Source organism: Alligator sinensis, unplaced genomic scaffold, assembly GCF_000455745.1.
Source record: "Alligator sinensis unplaced genomic scaffold, ASM45574v1 scaffold59_1, whole genome shotgun sequence".
Taxonomy (NCBI): domain Eukaryota; kingdom Metazoa; phylum Chordata; order Crocodylia; family Alligatoridae; genus Alligator; species Alligator sinensis.
In genome coordinates this window covers 4,480,848-4,502,885 of record NW_005841878.1, presented here as the reverse complement: position 1 = coordinate 4,502,885, position 22,038 = coordinate 4,480,848, and the positions used below count along the sequence as shown (strand labels likewise).

General features: G+C 43.4%; 1 protein-coding gene across 1 annotated transcript in view; it reads right to left on the bottom strand.

The window, feature by feature from the left end:
* The window catches only part of GTF2F2 (general transcription factor IIF subunit 2), a 148,397-nt gene that overhangs the window by 120,741 nt on the left and 5,618 nt on the right, over positions 1-22,038 (bottom strand). Inside the window, exon 5 of the mRNA XM_014527919.2 lies at positions 11,467-11,502. Coding sequence (XP_014383405.1) covers positions 11,467-11,502 — 36 coding nt within the window. The remainder of the gene's footprint in view (positions 1-11,466; positions 11,503-22,038) is intronic.

Here is a 22,038-nt window from a genome sequence, read left to right as displayed (position 1 = left end):
CATTTTAAAGCCTGTGCCAGATACTACACAGGAATCAGTAATATTTCCCAGTGCCAAAACTAATGACATTATCAAAAATAATTCAGAGGCCCGGCAAGTCTAGTTCAGAAAATCACTAATTCAAGAAAAGGCCTTCACGGGCACTATTTTGGTTAACAGCATTTTTCCCAAGGCCCTCAGTGTTGCGAACTAAAGCAACAGTTCCACCATTATGTCTGAAATCAACATAAAAAAAAAAAAGACATGCTTTTGCCACATAGCGTGGAACTCTGAAACAGTCTATTGTTGTCCCTCCTCACATAAAAGAGCAACAAAAAATCCTTTCCATCTGTCCCAAAGATGTTTTCAGAGGGCCTGTTCTTGATCTTACATTTATTGCCCACTCTTCCAACGCCTTTTTTAAACAGAAACCATTTCTTATAAAATAGCATCGCTATCAAATTGTACCAGTCTTTATTCTGTTGCAAAATGCTTACATAGTTAAAAAAAACCCAAAAAACAACAACTATTTCAAAAAGGGGAAAGGGAAGGAAAAGGAAGGGAAGTGAAAAACTTGGTGGAACAAGTCTGCTATGCAACTCTGTGATCACATCACTGGTCTAGGAGACATCAAAGTTGAAAAATAAAGGAGTTTTGCAATGATTAAAATAAGAAACTAAAACTATTTCAGATATAAACTGTGGCATAATAAAGGCTTATTCACAGGTCAAAGGTCCACCAGTGCCTAGCAGCCCACTGGGTTAGCTTGAGTACACATCAGTTTCCGCAGTCAAGGGCACGCCGTATTGTGATGGGGCTTCAACCATATCCAACCATCTTTGAGTCCCCCACCCAACTGGCTAGATACCCCATTTACAGCTGGATTGATTGGCAGCAGCAATTGGTACAAGACAAAATTATTACATAATAGGAGAAAAATAAATAGACTCTTTAATCTGGTTTCAAATGTGTTACACATAGGGAAAAATGGAGGTGAGTAGGCTTATCTTCCTATTATCCCACCTAAAGCAGTGATGGTCAGAAGATGACAACCTGATCTGTGGAGTCAGAATTTGCAACATGATGCTCAGACCAGGGATTCTTGCTCTTTCCAGGAGTCAGCAAAAGAGAAAAAGCTCTCCAACATGGCGGTATCAAACTTATCAAGTCCCACAGGTTAGTGCGTGCTCCCCAACCGGCCCCACGGGTCGCATGCAATGCAAGGGACTAGGGCAAGCTGGTCAATCTGGTCCATGTGCTGCAGGTGGCACACAGGTCCAGTCCGAGACCCACGGGCAGCACAGCCAGCTGGATAACAGGGCTCTGCAGGCACTACCTTTTACAACCCTACTCTAACTCAAGCCAGGAATGTACTTTGGTTTAATCCAGCAGTGGCCAACCTGCAGCACGTGTGCCACAAGTACATGAGCAGCCTCTGTGTGCAACACGCAACATACCAGGAAGGGAATGGGCAGTACAGTGACAGATAGGGTAGGAAGCAGAAAACAGAGTAGGAGGTTGTACAGGGTGCACAAGGCTGAAGCAGGGAATGGACACCAGAGCAGCCGACTGTACATGAAACACAAGGCAGGGAGCAGAAAGCAGAGCAGACAATAAGACAGGGGAAGGGGATCAGAATGGCACTCAGAAAAGGGGCAGGACTAATATGTGGCATCCTGTCAAAAAGGTTGGCTGCCACTGTTTTAGTCTACTGTCTCAATTACCTAGGCTCTGACATGTCTGAAGAGACAAGGAATACAAGCATAGCATTGAAGGTCACCTTTCCCCGCAACAAGGTTTTGCTCTTAGTTCAGAGAACACAGACCCAGGGTCAGTATCTATACTTACTCAAGAAAGATACGTAATAGTTTCTAATGAAAGAGTATCACTGCAAGCTGAAAACATGTCAATGCTGTTAGGAACATATACCAACATATTCATAGTACACCATAATAGATAGTTGGACACTAACAACAAAATTATATACATGTATGTATGAGAGCGGATCTAGTATTTTGAAAAGGGGGGAGGGAGGTGAAGAGTTACCAGTTAGTTTCCAGCTAAAGAGAAATTACAAACTTTACGTATATGCTAGGGGCCTAATGCTATATCATTCAGTTTAAGAGCAAACCAAAAACACATGCAATTATTGGAATATGCACTACTTAATAGATTGTAAGGCTGGAAGGGATCTTGGAAGATCATTGGTTCCAGCCCCCTGAACCAGGCAGGAAATACAACTGGGTTCAGGTGACCCCAGCAAAGTGACCGTCTAGACTCCTCTTGAACATTTCCAGGGTAGTCGACTGCATTTTACTCACTGGGAATCCAGGACATACCTAGGCTCAGAAACTCTTCACTACATAATATATTAAGTTTAAAAACCACAATGAACTAAGCAAAAAATAGTCAAAAGATACTGTTTCATTAGTCCTGTAAATCATTGTAGTTAAATATATATCTCTTCCTCAGATTCATAAAACGAAATCTAGTCTTCGTATCTTGACAGTGCCTCCAATACTTCACCATCAGTCATTTTTACACCTGAGATAATATTACAAACACCTGAGCTAAGGTTTTTACCAAGAGCTAAAACATGTCTGCAGATGAGGTGAAATAGAAGGGAGACAGTACCAGGAATGACTAGCAGACAGCAAAATTAGAGAAGAAAGGTTAGTTTAAATCGTGGAATATTGAGACCATTAAAAAGGAGAGAGGGTCATTAATTCCTGTGGAGTAGAATCAGGTAGAGGATAATGAGCCATGAAGTCAATTGGCTCTGTTAGCACTGCCTGAATAGAAATGCCACTGCCCTTCCCAACAGCATTTTAAAGCCTGGATGAAGCAGGAATCAAAGGGAGGTGTAACTGCACCTTTATATCCACCCTGGATCTGTCCCTATACATGTATATCTTTGCTCAGTACTGGCCTGCACTAATGCATATTCTTACTGCTGTTTTACTAGGACTATTTCCTGCTTCTTCCAAAGACTACACATACCTACTGTTATAAACATAGAAATTATGGGCTGGAAGGGACCTTGCAAAATCAAGTCCAAGCCCCCTGCTCTGGGCAGGAATATTGCTGAGATCAAATCATCCCAACAAGGTGTCCATCCAGTCTCCTTTTGAAAACTTCCAAGGTTGGGGACCTGCATCACCTCCTTGGGAAGTCTATTCCAGATTCTGGTCACCCTTACCATAAAGAAGTTCTTCCTTACATCCAGCCTGAAACCATCCTCTAACACAGGGGGTGTCAACTGGGGATACGTGTACCCCCAGGGGTACCTGGAACAATGCTAGGGGATACACGTGCGGGGGTGGGGACAGAGCACCACCACCCTGCACCGCCACCTCCCAAGATCAGGGCCAAGGGGTGGCGTGAGGGCAGTGGCATCCCTCTGTGGGCCACACAGGTGCTGGCTGGATGCAAGTTGGGGGGGCTGGAGCTTGCACATGGCAGCCACCGCTGCCCACCGCCCCATGCGAGCTGTACTGCCCAAAGTACATCAAATAATTACCTCCTTTTGCTCGATATCTCAGCAAACAGGTAAATATACAATGAATGAATGAACATACCCTTATTTCCTTCCTGTGGATTCTACTCCACAGGAAGGAAATAATGTTATTTTTTACCTAAATTTCTTTGGAATGTACTGGATATGTACATACACAGATGTGAAAATAATATTAAAGAATATTACACACTCCAAATTTAAGCAACGCCAGAATTAAAGTTGCCCATGATCCCTTAATTCCCTTGCATAAGCACATCACAGTCTAATTACATAGCCACACATTTCATACAACCTCTCTCATGCACTGGATGATGCTTAGGAAGTGAAGAAGCTAAACCATGTTTCTTTTTGTTCTCAGACCTTCTTTACTATACTAGCCAGCTGCATTCCTGGCTGTGTGCATGCTGCAGCTGTGCACATGCATGAGGCATTTATCGGTGACTGTTGCAGAGCACTAAGGTTTGCCTGCTCCTTTAAGGGCAGGAACTGCCTTGCTAGATTGCTGAGGAGCTACACAGAGCTCCACACTGTGGGGTGCCTGGGCAGCAGGCTAATAGGGGAATTGGCCTGCACCTGCACCCGGTCAGCTGACCAGAAGGAGGCAGGGCCCTGGGCACATGTAAGCCCCAAGGCTGAGGCCAGCAGGGGTTAGTTGTCAGGACTGTGACCAAGCAGCAACTCGAGGGCAGCCACCCAATTCATCATTTATACCAGCAAAGATGTGGTAGGCGAGATTAATAGGTGCCCATCAGGTGGAGTCGGCACAGTCACAGTGCCCTAGGGACATGATGGCCATCCCTGGGGTGGCCATATCATGACAGTGACATTATCAGCCACAACAGCCAGAAAAAGCCAATTGCCGATCCAATCAATTTTCCTTTGTATCAGCACCGATAAAAATTGGTGCAGCTCTAGTTTTAAGCATTAACAAGATCATGTCCCTATGGCTAAATCAAGACAAAGTAAAAGGTGCAAGGAAAATAAGCAAACTACATAAGTTGAAGATAGGGCACAGTGGCATCTCAGAGCAGGTGTTGAGACTGATTCACGGAGGCAGGACCTTTTGTAGGCGACAGCCTACTTGACCAGATGCTATGAATGCACACTGTCACCTACAAAAGCTCTTGCTTCTCTGAACAAGTTAATCTCCAAGGATGCCACCCTGCCCCACCTTCTATGTGACTTCAGACTAACATGGTGAACCACTTCTCTACTATACAAGTTTTCTTGTGCAGGGACCGGGACTTCCCTGCTGTGATAGAAGCCGGACGCGAGGGGATCGCCTTCAGACCTCAGGTTGGGGAGGACCGGGTTAGAGAGCTTCTGGAGGGGCTGGACGCGTTCAAGTCAGCGGGTCTGGATGCTCTCCACCCCAGGGTGCTGAGGGAGCTAGCTGGGGTTATTGCAGGGCCCCTGGCACGGCTCTACGAGCGATCGTGGTGCTTGGGCCAGGTGCCAGACGATTGGAAGGTAGCTAATGTGGTCCCCATCTTCAAAAAAGGGAAAAGGGAGGACCCGGGCAATTATAGGCCCGTCAGTCTTACCTCAATCCTGGGGAAGCTCTTTGAGAAGATCATCAAGGAGCACATTTGTGATGGGCCGGCATCAGAAATGATGCTCAGGGGCAATCAGCATGGATTTATTAGGGGGAGATCATGTCAGACCAACCTGATTGCCTTTTATGATCAGGTCACAAAGGCCATGGACGCAGGTGTCGCGGTGGATGTAGTCTTTCTGGACTTCAGCAAGGCCTTTGACACCGTCTCTCACCCCATCCTAATTAATAAACTAGGCGACTGTGGCATAGATGCCTACACAGTCAGATGGATTGCAGATTGGCTGAAGGGTCGCACTCAGAGGGTGGTGGTGGATGGATCATACTCGACTTGGGGGGAGGTGGGTAGTGGAGTCCCCCAGGGCTCGGTCCTGGGGCCTGCGCTGTTCAATTTCTTCATCAGCGATCTTGATGTTGGGGTGGAAAGCAACCTGTTTAAATTCGCTGATGACACCAAAATTTGGGGGGAGGTGAGCACGCTAGCAGGGAGAGAGAGATTGCAGAAGGATCTGGATAGGTTACAGGGGTGGGCAAACAGGAACAGGATGTGTTTCAATACGGACAAGTGCAGGGTGCTGCACTTGGGTAGTAGGAACCAGCAGCACACTTATACGATGGGGAACTCCCTACTTGAGAGCACGGAGGCGGAAAGGGATCTTGGTGTCATTATTGACTCCAAGATGAACATGGGCCGACAATGCGAGGTCATGGTTGGCAGGGCTAACCGGACCTTGTCGTGCATCCACAGGTGCATCTCGAGTAGAGCCAGGGAGGTGATCCTCCCCCTCTATGCGACGCTGGTCAGGCCGCAGCTGGAGTATTGTGTCCAGTTCTGTGCGCCCCATTTCAGGAGGGATGTGGACAACATGGAGAGGGTCCAGAGGAGGGCCACCCGCATGATCCGGGGACAACAGGGCAGACCCTACAGTGAGAGACTGCGGGACCTGAACCTATTCAGCCTCCACAAGAGAAGGCTGAGGGGGGACCTGGTGACCGTCTATAAACTCACTAGGGGGAACCAGAAGGGTTTGGGAGAGACGCTGTTTCCCCTAGCCCCCGCTGGCATAACAAGGAGTAATGGGCACAAGTTGATGGAGAGGAGGTACAGATTGGACATCCGAAAAAACTACTTCACAGTTAGGGCGGCTAGGAGCTGGAACCAACTTCCAAGGGAGGTGGTGCTGGCCCCTACCCTGGGGATCTTTAAGAAGAGGCTGGATACCTACCTGGCTGGACTCATTTGAGTCCCGTTTTTTGTTTAGGGTTCTTTTGTTGTTCTCCCGCCCTGGCGGGGGGTCGGGCTAGAAGATCTATTAGGTCCCTTCCGACCCTAAAACTATGAAACTATAATAAGTTGAATTACTCAAAATGCAGTTTGTAAACGTTGTGTTAATGCCATGATTTCTTGGTGAAATAAATGTTAACCAAATAAATAGGTCATTGAGAAGAGTTCTCTTTAAAACAGTGGTATAGCCAATTCCTAGAGTTAGCATTTAGAGCTTTAGCTCTCACCACCCCCATCAATTTGTCTGATCCATCAGCTCTCTGGCTCTTTGGGTATGGAACATCTTTTCATTAAATTGCCTACCAATGCCTAGTATAATGAGGCTCCCATCCCTAATTTAGGCATTTCAGCATTACCATAATACAAACAACAAGGCACAACAAACGCATAGTGGGCTTTTCTAAAATCTATTGCCCTGGTTGACAGTGTAAGCATGTGGTTATCAGGAGCAAGTCACACAAGGCACTCGTGTTGACAGAGACAATAAAAACAAGAGGTACGAACTGCAGAAGCATGAAATATGTTTTTCTTTCCTCCTAATCTGACTGCAATAGAGCTAAGAAAAACACCTACAATAACATTAGAGAACACACCAAACACTACATTTCTGAACTATTTGGGCAGTTATTTTCTCAAGAACCAGTTTACATATAGCATCTGAAAGCAGTGAATCTTGGGTCTCATGTAGTTGAAAATATTCACCTCCAGCAACTCATCTTTCACAGAAGTGAAATCGTGTCAGTTAAAAATACAAGAGTAAAACAGCAATTAGAATGAATATGCTTTAACAAGCAATCCTCTGAAATTTCCAACTAGAAACACACTTTGGATTTCATACAAGTCCCTTCTAAACTAAAATATTTCTAAGCACTAGTCAGAATTCTTTTGATATAGTCAGTCTACCTTAACAAAAAGCATTTTAATCAGCTCACTGCAGAAAGAAATCAAATCCCCTCCAATACAAAGTATCAGCCATACCCAGACACCAAATGGATATACACACTCTTTCAGCAGCCTTTAAAACTAAGATATGATGCAAATAAATGTCAAATATTAGAACACTAAGAAGAGATCTATATAACATTAAGGAGATGTGTGAACAACTATATTCCGATGAATCATTCTGAACAGTTAATATTGGTCTTGAGGTTATAGTAGTTTCCAAGGAAAAAAGGAAGAAACCAATCTTTCCAAATCCATTGCAAATCCTGTCCGTTACTAAACGCCACCATACGCCATCTTGTACTTAATGTGTATACATCATAAGCAACGCTTGCTCTTAGAAGACATAACAAACTATGGAGAGGTATTTTAACGGAGTCCCGAAACCTTCTTCCCCAAGTTCTCAAGTACTGTCATTAATACCCATTTACTTCTTTTTGTAAATATATACAGCAAAAGCTGCGTTAACCAGCACTTTATTAGCCGGAAAACTATTAATCGGCATCCGAGGGATGCGGCAAAAGCGAAACCGGAAGTACCACTTCTGGGTTTCGCTGCCACTGCAAGCAGAGTTCTTGCCACTTCTTCAGCACACAGCCCAGGGACAAGCAGCCTGAGCAGGGCAAAGCAGCCTGTGCAGGGCGCCCCTCCCTGTCCCCCAGCACACTGATGCTGGGGAGTGCACCAGACAATACACATTTGATGAACTGGAATCCCCCATTCCCGAGGTTTGCCAGATAATAGAACTTTTACCGTACTTTGTATGTGAAATAAATCATTCTCCAGTTTTAATGCACTGAAGTTGTAGCTGTTATGGGCCAGAAACTTTTTTTAAAATTAACAGTATTTTTTAAAACTAAACAACATTCAGCGTACCATAATCATGATATTATGTGACCATTTGGAAACTCCAGCAACATAAACCCTATACAAGCATGTAGTGAATTTAATAAAATCATTACAAGAGTTCATTTCTTGGCAATCCATTTTTTGGGAGTAAATCAGAGCTAACTGAAACATGCACCTTCATTTCTGCTACATTACTCTACCTTTTAGTAAATGCACAAATACTGTACTGTTTCAACTATAGCTCTCATATGAACTATATATATATCCTACAACTAGGGAAAAAAACTGTCTTTATATACAGAACTTTCCAGTAGCAATGAAAAGTGATTCAAATAGTTCCTTAGAAGTAGAAATTGAATGAGGAGCCCACCTTTTTAGAGGTACACCGATACATCAGTCTGATATTGGATCGGTACCAATATAAAGAAAACTGGCCGTATTGGATATCGGTCCGATGGGGCCGATAAATGCCTGTGCTGCGTGCAGCCGAAGCACAGCACTCGGGCAGTGAGAAGCACAGCCGGCAGTGTGAAGAGCTGCCTCCAGCTGGTAAGTCCAGTGTGGTGCAAGGGGAGGGAAGGGGCATGGGGGCGCAGAAGATCAGTGCCCCGCACAGTGAGGGAAGGGGCAGGTGCTGCTCAGGCGGGGCGGGGGGGCAGAGCCGTGGCTCATGGGGTGGGGCATGGAGGAGGCAGCTCCTGCCACTGCTTGTGCCCCAGGAGGGCATGGTGGGAGCAGGGGTCATGTGCTCCCTGGATCTGCACGGGGCGGGGTGGACTGCAGCCGGAGCTGTGCAGGGCTCTTCTCGGCAGGGACTGGGCTCGGAGCAGGTGCCGGTGGCACTGGGAGGATACTGCATCCACCCCAAATTTTGCCACCACTCCCACCCAGTGCTGCTGCCACCAGCCACCCAACACAGCCCCTGATCTTCCCAGTGCGTGGATGGAGGTGGGGTGTTGAGTCAGGGCTGTGCCAGGCATCTGGCAGTGGTGGGGCTGGGAACAGAGCGGTGGCAAAATTTGGGGTGGATGCAGGATCCTCCCAGTGCCATTGGCACCCACTCCGAGCCCAGCCCCCACTGAGAAGAGCACAGCCCTGGCTGCAGCCTGCCCTGCCCCACACAGATCCAAGGGGCACCCCCCCCTGCCCCGTGCCCTCCCAGGGTGCAAGCAGTGCCAGGAGCTGCTGCCCCCACACAAACCATGGCTCTGACCCCCACCTGGGCAGTGCCTGCCCCTGCCCCCTCCCTCACCGCAGGGGCATTGACCTGCCTCCCACCCCGCCCAACGCACCTTCCCTCCCTCCTTCCCATCCACCATACCAGACATACCAGCTGGTGGCAGCTGTATGGGAAATCATATCAGTATCAGCTGATATGCCTCCTTAAATATCAGCTATCATTATCAGCCCAAAAAATCTCTTTCGGTGCACCCCTACACCTTTCCCTCTAAACGTATCTCTTTGCACTTCGTTTTAACATGCAACATAAATACATGCTAATAACTGCTTGACATGTCTTATCCTAAGATTCTTTTCCTTGTAGTTTTATTTAGCAAAAATCATTAATGTGTGCTCCACTAATCTAAACTGATTGTAACATCAGTGCTGATCTTTTACTGTCTTCAATAAGCTATTTTGGACCAACTACCTCATTGCCAATCTAGAATCATTTTTGCCTTTTCACAACTCCTCAACAACAGCTACATGCTTTGCACAGCCATTATATACACAAAATTGAATTAAACACAATACAACCTTTCTTATCTGTTAATTTGTAAAACTAAATATCATATATTTTGGAAATCAAGCAGAACAATTACCTTCTGGTCAAGAGATACAAACTTAAACTAACTGAACCAATAAGCCTACAAAACAGAACAAAAGTACTCAAATAAGACATAGTAATCCTTAGAATGTATCTCTCTTTCTTTAAGGTTTACTATTCTTCCTCTCCTTGTTCATTTTTTATTTTTAATAAAACCTATGAATAATTTAAATTTCTCATTGTAACAGTGAATCAGTTTATTAAGCGATTTTTCAGTTTTATGTTGCTCTATCCTCAAAGAACCATGAACAAATCTTTAAAATAAAAGGCAAATTAAAACTAAACTTGAAAAAGCAAAAATAAAGATAATTTTGTAGTAGGGCTTTCAATTAATCACAGTTAATGTGAGCGTTTAATGCATTAATCAGTTTTTGCATTATTTTAATCACAGTTAATCGCGCACATGGTTTTGGAGCCCGAGACCAGGCTCCATTCCGCCATCTCTGGGCTGCGCAGCAGGGCAGCAGTGGCAGCACAGAGGACCACAAGGCAGCCCGGGGACAGGCTCCACGTAGCTGCAGCAGGAGTGGGGGGAATGTACGCAGACACACAGACACACGAGCAGCTGCAGCCTGCAGGCTGCGTGTACTGGCATGTTTACTGTGCCAGTAAGTCTGTGGAGGGGGAGAGGCAGGGGGAGAGGGAAGGAGGGGGGGGGGCACATCAAGACCCCCGCAGTGAGGGAAGGAGTGGGGCAGGGCTGGGGTGAATGGGGCCCTGGGAGGTTCATCCAGGGGCATGGGGGAACATGCCTCCCCACCACTGTGCACATTCCTGGGGGAGGCATGTGGGGCACCTACTCGCTGATTTGTATATGCAGCAGAGGTGGGCTGCCCGTTATGGGCTAAGGCTCTGCGCCCTGCTGCCTTTGCCCTGGAAGTCGCACACTGGCCACACTTGCATTCCCTGCCTGCCCAGCTGCAGGAGGCCCAACATGGCATACCGCAGCTCCTGAGGCAAAAGCAGCAGGGCGCAGAGCCTCAGCCTGCAGTGGACAACCCACCTCTCCCTCACACACAAATCGGGGGCATGTGCCCCAATTCCTCACCCCCAGGGGAGGAAGACATGTTCCCCCACATCCCTGGACAAGCCTCCCGCTGCTCCGTCCCATAACCCGCCCCAGTCTGTGCGTGTGCATGTGCATGTGCCCTTCACTCCCAAGTCACAGCCTTCCCAGCCTCACTGCTGTCCCTCACTCCTGACCCACAGTACCTTGCATCCTGCCAGGGAGTGCGGGGACCCACCCTCCTCAGGCTCCAAACCCCACACATACACCCCCCACCCTCCACACCCTGCACCTACCCCCCAACCATACAAAGTACCTGCATAATTTTGAGTTTTTCTGCACATTGTTTTGAGTTTTTAGCTGTGCAATTAAAATTGCAATTAACTGTGATTAATTTTTTAAAATCGCACAACTAATCACAATCACATTTTTTAATGGTTTGATAGCCCTGCTTTGTAGATGTAAATCACTTCTCAAGTGTAACAAAGGAGTCGTATTCAACACTCACCAGCATTGCTCTCAGATTTTTCTTCTGGCTGGCATTCTGTAAAACAAGGTCAATAATATTTCAGTTATCTTGGAATACAACAAAAATTGCATCTAAAAGCGACTTTAAAAAGGCAAAAAGGAAAAAAAAAAGCATAAAGAAAAGGATAGCTATGGGTGTCACTTTCTTAAAGCTTAATATCTACGTTTCTAAAGGGGCTGTTCTCATAGAAGACAACAAGAGTCATTTGGGGCTCAGGCATATAACAGATTCTACACAGAAGAACCCCAGTCCATCAGCTCATAGGGTCTTCCATTGGTTCAGGCATCTGACCATGTGGAATCAGTAGTTGAACTAATAGCAGCCTTATACTTCACTAGCCGAACTCACCTAATTTTCAAGGAAAAGGAAAAAGGCAGTTCTTCTTAAAGCTTGCCTTGATGCAGTTTGTAGAGTGGGGCATCTAAACCAATTTAAGTTTGCTTATAGTTTGTAGAAGTGTATTGTCCTGCTGCAGACAGTTTAAAAAGGCCAAGAACATGAGTGCTGAGAGTGTGCGCTAATTAGTATGAGGCAATCATATCTAAGAACAGTCTGTTCCAGCTTTTTTCAGTTTAGTACTACCTACAAATGTGTTAATTTAACATCAGTAGATATGGGATCCTTCACAGAGTTAGTTTCCTAATCCACCTGCAAAGATGAAGGTTTGCCAACTAGCCAGGGGTATGGTATGTAGAGCTGCAGCAAACACCTGCATGGGACCGCTGAGGTTCTCCAGTTGTTTGCTGCGGCTTTTACTTCAAAGGATGCAGCTCTGACTTTAATTCAGCCATCCAATGCAAACTAAGCAAGGTGTGAACAACCTGGATATAAATTCTCTGGATTTACTGTAGGCTTCCATGGCTGTCTGATTTTCTGTATGTCAGGCTTTGCAATGATACATACAGTATATATGCACAACAAGAGTATCTGCTTCACAAAGCTTACAATCAAAATAAACAAAGCAAGAGGAAGAAGCAGCAGAACATTTAAGAGACTTGCTGAAAAAGTTACCAGGCAGGTCCAAAGCAGAACATGGAACAGAACACATGTCCCCAGACTCCCAGTCCAATTCTCTATCCGCTCATCTGTTTGTCACAGACCACAAATCCACAGTCTTGCAAGAGACAAAAGTGAACGTATTTGACTGTATCGAGCCTTAAATTACTCTAATTCTGTAAAGATATATTTCTACCTGCATAAAAGCACTGCAGCCTGAAAACTGACTGAATTATTTCCCTTGTCCTCAGTTCCCTCAAGCATCTTCCAGGACTGAGTAATAAATAGTCTATATAAAAATAAGAAATACTGTCACAGCAATAAGAGGTATTTGTCCTTAGCTACTCAATTCAACAGACATGCCCTAGCCATCATTACAGATCATTTACTTACAGCAAAGAGTGTATTATTGAGATAGCTTAGAGCACAATTTTTTAGTTCATCTGGTTTTATTATTTAGCATTTCTAAGCACTGAGAAACTGAGGAGTAACAGAACTAGAAAAACAGTCTCTCAACAAAACCTTTTTTGGAAACTGCTTCTTGCCAGTCTCATGCATAAAAGTATGACTTTTCCTGTTCGTAAGTTCCTTTTAACATAAATGATATATGACCGTACACATACATTAAAGCAATACCATAATTTAGTTGCAACTTATTTGCCACCATGTCTGAAAGCTCAAAAAATATTGAAGACCTATATGGACATACCATGAATAGTTATCCCTAACTGGATTGCAAAATAGTAAGTCATTGTAGAAAGCTATTTGATCATTTTAATATCCAAAACCCCCAACATTTTCAAGAAAGCTGCACTACAAGCTGTTTCTCAACCACCATATTTGCTATTCAGTTAACTGTATAAAAAAGGTCACAAATTTCAGGTATGCAACATTTTTAGAGATGTCACAGATTCTAGATAAGGGGATAACTAGTTCTACCAATGGGAGGAGAATGTTTGCCTGCAGTATACCGATACTACAGAATTTACCCTCAGCAGCAAAAGTTGAATTAGAAACCAAGTCTTACAAAAATGTTCATCATTATTATAAATTAGGCAATTTGTTTTAATCAGGACATATGTTTTTCATAAGCATTCTTATGGAAAAGGGAGAGGGAGAACACTTTTCTAAAAGAAGAACTTCACAAAAACATTGAAGGAACCAGCACTTTGGTTAATTTGCACTTTACAACCTTAAAGTCTCTTAGGCAAAATTATGCAAGAATTAAAAGGCCTGCTTATCCAAGGTTCTAGACACTCTAGCTACAAATAACAAAATTAGAACAAATTAGTATCTTACCCCGACAGCAAACTGAACTCAAGCTATTATATAAACATGCATAAATAATCACAATATCAATACAATGCAGATAAGTAAATATCACCCCTATTTTATTGAACAAGGAAGACTATGTTAGCAGCTGCAATTTGTTATGGACTGCATGTCACAATAATGTGTGTGATCATATCACCTGTCAAAATGCAACCTGTACTTAAGCTAGTTCGAAAAGCATATTTTGAATCTCTGATATTGCAAATATTTTGGAATCTGCAATAACGAGAAAGAGAACAGAAAAACTACTGCTGCTCCTAGTTCTTTTGATCAGGCAGTTGCCAATACTATTTCTTTTCCTGCTGCTAGTGCTCCACAGTCAATCCATAAGATATATAAAGGCTAAGATCGTAAGGATACAGGCACCTCAAAGCGTCAGGAGGAGGGGGTGGGGGGGTGAGATGTGCATCAAGAAACACGCAAGCTTTGAATAAGGTAGCAATTCTTTTGAAAAATTGGAAGTTCTTTTGTTCAGCAACAACATTTACGTCAAAAATCTAATAACCAAACAGTCCAGTTAGACTGGAAATAAGGACATAAGACAACATTTGAAAAATTAAGATTTTGCTGGACACTTAAATTTAAATAGAGATGTTAGCAGCACTGCCTTCATGACATAGTTCTCTGAATCTAATACATTTTAAATAAAAATGTCATCTCTAGTTTTCTTAGAATATCAAACACAAAGCACAAGTTGTGAATATTAATTTCGGTGGGTACACAATTAAGAATCTCTGCTACAGATGTAACTTCCCATACCAGTTCAGGAAAGGACTTCCACAAAGGGAACAGCGTGGAGAAAAAGTTGGGAGGAGAGAATGAGAGAGATCTAACTGACATGGTAAAAGACAAGGGTAGGGAAGGCTACAATTCAGAAAGCTTGGAGTCATTGCTGGAGAGTCTTAAGAGGTGACAGACCGTCTCAGAACTAAACAGGAAAGATGTTAACAGGTATAGCTTTTTGCTGACTGCAGGTGAGACTAACAGAATCAATCATAACTCTGAATGTCTTTTAGAAAGAGAGCCCTAGGGCAGCCAGTTTGTGGTGTTAATGCTGGAATTCTTTGTACTATGAATGTTCACCAATAAACAGCATTTCTTCCACAGGAAAAATCTGGCCTATTCAAGTCACTATAAGCAGGAATTCAGAAGCCACAGTGACAGATGCCATGTAAGAACCTGGACAGTTTGGTCTTGATAACTTGATTCTTTACTTCCTTGAATTGTTCCTCTTTTAAAAGGGACTTCAACCCTTCTAGATATGCAGATCGCACCAGTATTCACCTGTGCTAATCAGCCTACCTGCACTGCCTCACAAATGCAGCCACTGTTTGCAGCTTGGGAATTCGCAGGGCAGGGCAGTATGTCAGTGAGCCACCACCTGGCATAGTATGCTTGCAGTATATATTCCTATTTGTACTAATTTTTTGTTAAATTTAAAGTCAGTATTTCTGAGCTACCTGATTGCAGAAAATAATGTGTAGGGCTATAAAACCAGGAAGGAAATTAATTTTTTACTCACATTCAGAAGAATGCACTGATATTTAAACAAAACACCTTCCAATTTTTTAGCCAAAATTGGCTCAAATTCTGTTGCTTTCTTGCACTGTGGTACCTGCCTATAGGAGGCTCAGAAACGACAATTTTAATCTGAAATAATCCATAATTTGTCATCCAATAAGACTTAACAGTATAGTCAAAATTTGCTAAGTGCAGCACAGTGAAATATATGCAAAAACGAAGAATCTCCCCAAGTCCTCCCTCCCCCCACAAAAAAAATTACAACTGTGATAGCTGATGACAAAGATAAGACAAAATGACTGGAAGCACAAATAGCATTGTTGCATAGCAACTGGTGATGTACATATGGTGATGTTTATGGAACAGAATGTAGTTCATATTTAATGCAAAAATGGTACCAAAAATTAGCCTTGGACAGCAAGAGAAACAACTGTGTTCTGGATTCCCTATGTCATAGAAAACACACCATCCAGTTAGGCAGCTTGAGTAAATTAATCTTCAGAGAAGCACCCCAGCCATTAAACATTTTAACCAACACTGGAAGAATGAATACACATTGAAGATAGCAGATACCACTATCCTTACCAAAAACAAACGCACAAAAAATCTGCTTGATATCAATCACCCAAGTTCAACTTTTCAGTACTGGGTATGTACTATCAACCTGTATTAAACAGTACTGATTTCAAATCACAGAGGTGTACAGACAGCAAATGAGGTTATTATTTTTTACCTGGTATTTTGGGATGCATGCCTCATACTGTTCAGCAAAACTATTTCTGATACACAGCGAGTATAAAAATTAAACCAATGGAAATAGGGAAAGCTCCAGAAATGAGTCTGCAATGAAAACATGTGCATCTGCAAGTCATCCAGGTCCAGATTTTTACAGATACTCAGGACTAAAAGATACAGAGAAGCACCTAATGGGATTTTCAGAAGTGCCTGAGGAACCAGCTCCCATTGCATACATGTTAGCATAAACATACACATAATCAATAGACAGGATTATATATGGGTGTGTTGTCTGAATCAAAACTCAAAGTAGGCTTTCCTACTTTACCTTTCGATTTCAACAGAAAGTGGTAACCATCTTTGCCATGACACAGACAAGAAACAGAGATCACCTCAACAGTCCAGGGGTTGTTCTGTGAAGAAATATTAATTACTCCTCAAATATAAATCACTTGCCTCTACTCTGAATGATCTATGGAGGAGGAAAAGACTGCAGAAGTGACAAAAGTCCCTTAAAATAATGATAGCAAGTTCTTTTTCACAATGGCAAGAATTTCACAGATTCTGGACACAACTATGCCTATCCCTCCCTTCTGTCACAAGAAGACATTGCAAATGAGGCCCTCAATAATAGGCAAAAATAAAGAAAAAAGAAACTGTAGACCTCCAAACATGCTTAAAAGGAGGAAGAAACCAGATAAAATCAACTGTTTTTATACACAAGTGATTTTTTTGTCTTAAAATAAGTTGAGTGCTCAAAAAGGCACTGGTAAAAGCACTCCATTAATACATATTTCATTCACACTGTTCAACTAACATTTCCAAGGCAGACCAAAAAATGCATAATCTTGTTGCCAGTTCTGTCTTGAGTTCATCTGCTCGTGCTGGCACTTGTACTGACTCTTGTTAACTGGGGTGCAGCTTGAAAGATCCACCTTCCAGCAGAAACAGGACTGAGCTCAGCAATACATTTCAGAGGAGAGCTAACCATACTTTCAAAATCCAAAACTGGAACACTTTTGTGGTGACCATTTTTGTCATTAGAAAATCGTCATGCGTGAGACAAAAAGTACATTTAACATTTAATGCAGTACTGCTAGTGCCAGCTTCTAATGCAATAGCAACACATACATATTTTAAAATTTCATGAAAAATTGAAAGCATATTGTTAGCATTAAAATTTTTTTTTACTAGAGTTGATTTTCATTTAATTCCTCATTTCAAATACTGTTTACCACACTAAACCTTTATTCCACTGGACTTTTTGTTCCTTACAAATATTATAGATTCCACTCAGTAGAGCAATAAGACTCGAATAATTATTTTATAGGTATTACAAAACTCCTATTTTAATTGATAAAATAAAATTTAGGATGCTTCAAATGTATCAAAAGGTTTCAGGACCCTGGAACATCATATGATAAGCCAGGAATCTTTTAGTAAACCAGAACACGTGGTCCTTTTACAGCCATCAGATGGTAGTGATTTTCACTCCAAACAGTGCCAGATACTCCACCAGCTAAGTTAGGTAACAGCCCACACTTCAGCTTAATTTACTATTCATTTTTTAAAAGTAGGCTTTAAAAATAAATAAAAATAAAAAGGCCACCCACTCATTACAACCCAAGGAACCTTCTGGATAACAGAGTCTATTTCAATTGTCCCAATGCTGTAAGAAATATTCATTCCTGAGCCATCTCAGTTCCTAACATCAGAACTCTAAAGAAAAGGGGAAGGAAAGTGGGTAGCATGTAAAACTAGTACTTTGGAGCAGTGGTTCTCAACCTTCTTCATATTGGGACCCACTTGCAAAGATCGATGGCCTGTCCTAACCCACACCCCACTGACCTGCCGGTGCCTGACCCATGGCCCCTGCCCTTCCAGGCCAAGCTGGTGCTCCTCACTCCTAACCTGCAGCCCCCTGCCCCGCCCCCCCGGCCAAGCCAGAGGGGACCTGCAACTGTCCCTGCACAGTGGCTCCAGCTAATGAGGCAGCAGCGTAGCAAGTCCGGTCTCGCCATGGGCTGGAGGAAGAGTGACCTGTGGCACCCCAACACCCTGGTCTGGGGCTCTCGCACCATACCAGGTAGACTGGTCACGGTCCCTCCCACCCCGAGTAGAGTCTCCCAGCCGCCCTGCCCCTGTGACCATGGGCACCAGCCCCGGTGCCACCAGCCCAGCCTTGCAGCTCCCCCTTCCCCCCCACCACTGCAGGGGCAGGAACCCCCCCACCTCAGCCTTGTCACACGGCCACCTTCTTCCCACCTTCTGCACCCCTCCCCACCCTGTATACGCCAGGACAAGCCACAAGTCCACCTGCATGCAGCTGCTGGGGCTGCTCCCACCCTCCTGCCTGGTTGTATGCCAGCCACATGTGTGTGTATGTGTGCATGCACACAGATGCACACACACCTGCCACCTCCAGTCACCCCAAGCAGCCCCTTGCAGGTTGGAAGGCTGCCAGACTGCAAGGGGAACCCACGCTTTCCCACATTTTTCTGTGACTTGCTCACAACCCTTTGAAATATTCTTGTGACCCACTTTTAGGTTGCAACCCAGGGTTTGAGAAGCACTGCTCTGAAGAAGCCTATTTTTCCAGGTGGTGTCTGTATACCCCCAGCCCTGGAATATGGGCTATGCAGTCCTACATAAACTGCCCTTCCAAAGAAAGCAGTAATTGTGCATGGTAGTACTGTAAAGAAGTGTGAATCCAACTCTGGAAGCATCCTGCCTATTTCTATACTAGACACATTGTATGACAGGGCAGCCTATTAAGGCTGCTTTGTCTCTAGTGTGATCCCCCAATTCCTCAGATTTCCCTGCTGAGGTTGTGTTATAAATAACCTAAACCACCCTACATGCACAGAACATTAACTGCATTTTCTCTACATAGCCCTGTAGGCTACATAACATATTTATGTATTTATTTGTATGCCAACCTACCCAACAAAAGCTCAGGGAAACTTGCAATAAGAAAAAAGGAGTAACTTAAAAAGAAGAGAACAAAAAGAGGACCAAAATAATTTAGAAGGCAACTAGAACATGAAGATAAAACAGAGACCTCCCTGAACAACAACTCATCCTAATTCTGTTTGGTAAATGACTGCCTAAATAAGAAGGTCTTGCAGTGTTTCTGAAAAATGGGCAGGCTTGGACACTGGTGGACCTGAAAATGGGGGAATTCCAGAGCTGCAGAGCAACTGTGGAGAACGAGGTCCCATGCATTTTCACCAGACAGACTTGGCATAGTGCTAGTAGTTGTAGGAGATTGCTCTCAACTGACCTAGAGGATTACCATGGAGCATAAGAGAAAAGATGGTCCCTTAGGTACATAGGACCCAGCCCATTTAAGGCACAGGTGTCAAACTGAATTACTGTTTCTTTTTCAGTAACAACTCAAACCCTGCCCAGCAGAGAAATTATAATTTAACATATGTAGTTGAGGTTTCATAAAAAAGATACTAATATGGTAAGCAACAAGACTTGCTTGTAATTTATTTCAGCTGTTGAAAGTGTGAATTTTATTGCCAATCTCAAGAGAAGACCACTCTACCAATCTTTCTGTATACAATTTAAATCAGTTTTCAGTGTAACAGACACATAATTCACATAGCAATTGAATCTAATTACCTTACCTGCTGCATTCACTTTCCGTGCTTGTCACTGAAGGGCTGTTAAAGGAACCCACCCCATTTGCTGCCAACTATGTCCTTTAGACTAATGTTAAGTAAGTCAAAATTACAATCTTCACAGTTCAGCAGAATTCCCTTTTCTTTCAGAAGGGACTTAGAGATTCGGACGTAGCAAAATTATGTACTTACAACAAACAACACTCCATATGAGGTGCAGCTATTGAGCTGTCTCTCTCTCCTCAGGTTTAGTTTAAAGGTTCTCATAAATTGCATCCTGACCTACTTCCTACCCAACCTTATTATATTCAGTAGGATATAAATCAGGGCAGAAATTCACTCAAAAAGCCTTCCTACATTTTTCTCTTTTAAAAGTTAGGAACCATATTTTTCCAACCCTCTTGTTGTCTAGCCCAGGGGTCAGTAACCTATAGAATGTGGGCCAGATCTAGCTAGAAGGCCAGATCCAGCCTGTACCACAGGGCACCAGCAGCATGTGCCAACCAGGGCACTGTCTCCACTCTGCACTGTCATTTGACAGATGGAGCACTGGTCTCAGGTTGCAGCAAGGGAAGTTTAAGTTAGATACCAGGAAGAATTTTCTCACTAGGAGGGTAGTAAAACACTGGAACAGGTTACCCAAAGAGGAGGTAGAAGCTCCATCCTTGGAGATTTTCAAAACCCAGCTAGAAGCAGCTTTGGCTGGGATGATCTAGTTGGGGTTGGTCCTGCTTTGAGCAGAGGGTTGGACTAAATGATGTCCTGAGGTCCCTTCCAGCCCTAACTTTCTGATTCTATCGTTCTTCTGCTACATGTTAAGAATCCCCTCCATGGCAGCCAGAAGGCAACTGCCTTAGTCCTCCCTATTCTGTACTGAGACCTGCTCTCTTGTCCCATTACTACAGCCTCTGCTTACCCTCACTGCCTAAGTTTGCCACTTGCCAACACCACTGACCACAGAAAGAAATGGCACTTGGTGGCAAGGGTAAACAGAGGTTGCATTGGGGTATGGGGATGAGGGAGGACAAAGCTGCCTTCAGCATAGAGCAAGGACAGGAGAGAAGTTCAGAGGCCCATGGCAGAAGCCAGGTCGTTCACAACGACTGCTGTTCATAACATTACTGACCCCTGGATCTAGTTTATTGAAATTCTCTAGGATTTGCCCAGACAGAAAACACAGTAAGAATAACCAGAAAATAGTCTCACAATCAAAAAGTGGATACTTAAACTTCCTATTTCATTCTTTTAGAACAGATATAACAATCCTAAAATGTAAATCACACTCGATAGCCCAGTGGTTCACTGCAATAAAGATATCTGTCATTTAGACACCCCTGTTATTTATTTAAAAACCATACAGTTTGAACCAGTAACTATGAGGCTTATGAACAATTCCATATGCTCCATAGGGTGTCAATGACATTTACAATTTAAATGTCACTATTAACTGCTTCACTGTGATCATTAAGATCGGCTAACGGGCTTATTCACTGATAGATGCAGTGACAAATATTGAGCAAATTGCACTGGAGCAAGCTGGTTCCTGACCTGGGTCAATGAGGTAGAAAATGAAAAATTCAAACCCTCCAATACACCTATATTTCCAGTTACCTCTCCTCCTGCTCAGAACAGAGACACAAAGTGTCAAGGCTTTATTTGCCTGGTGAGGAATCTGAAACATTCCTGGATGATTCAAGCTTCAGTTATCTTCTACAAACTGCTCAAAATGTTAAGTCTTCCTTTCCCCAAAACATTAATTTCTATGATGCAGGATGTTTTAATACAAATATCTGCTACACATGAAAGCACAGGAACTTAATAAAATTAATTTAACATCAGAATATTTGATCATTGAGGTCACTGAACAAAGGAGCAGTATCAAATAAATCTGTCTCATATAATTTAAATGTAGTGTGCTACATAACACATGAAATCCTGAAAATGCTTCATGCTCACCATGTATTTCTACTATGTTAAGTCCAGATAATTGATGTTACATCAGTGAAGGAACTGGGATCCCGTGGGGGGAGGGGAAAGTGTTTATGCTGTACTAAGCACATACTATGATTGCATTTTTTGATAGAAAGTTTGACCAATGACAGTGTAGCTTCGCTGGTTAATTAGGACTGACAAAATAGACTGGGGAGAAAACATACACATTCATAAATAATTTTAATCACGCTGACGCCCAGTTCCTGACAAATCTATCTTTTCCACCAAAAGAAGTGTTGGAATAGCAGTAGCTCTCTGCTGGGTGACCCTGTAATAAACCAGTCCCAGGCACTGGGTTGTTTCACAAGAACAGCATATTGCACTATACTCCATTTTTCCTTTCTGA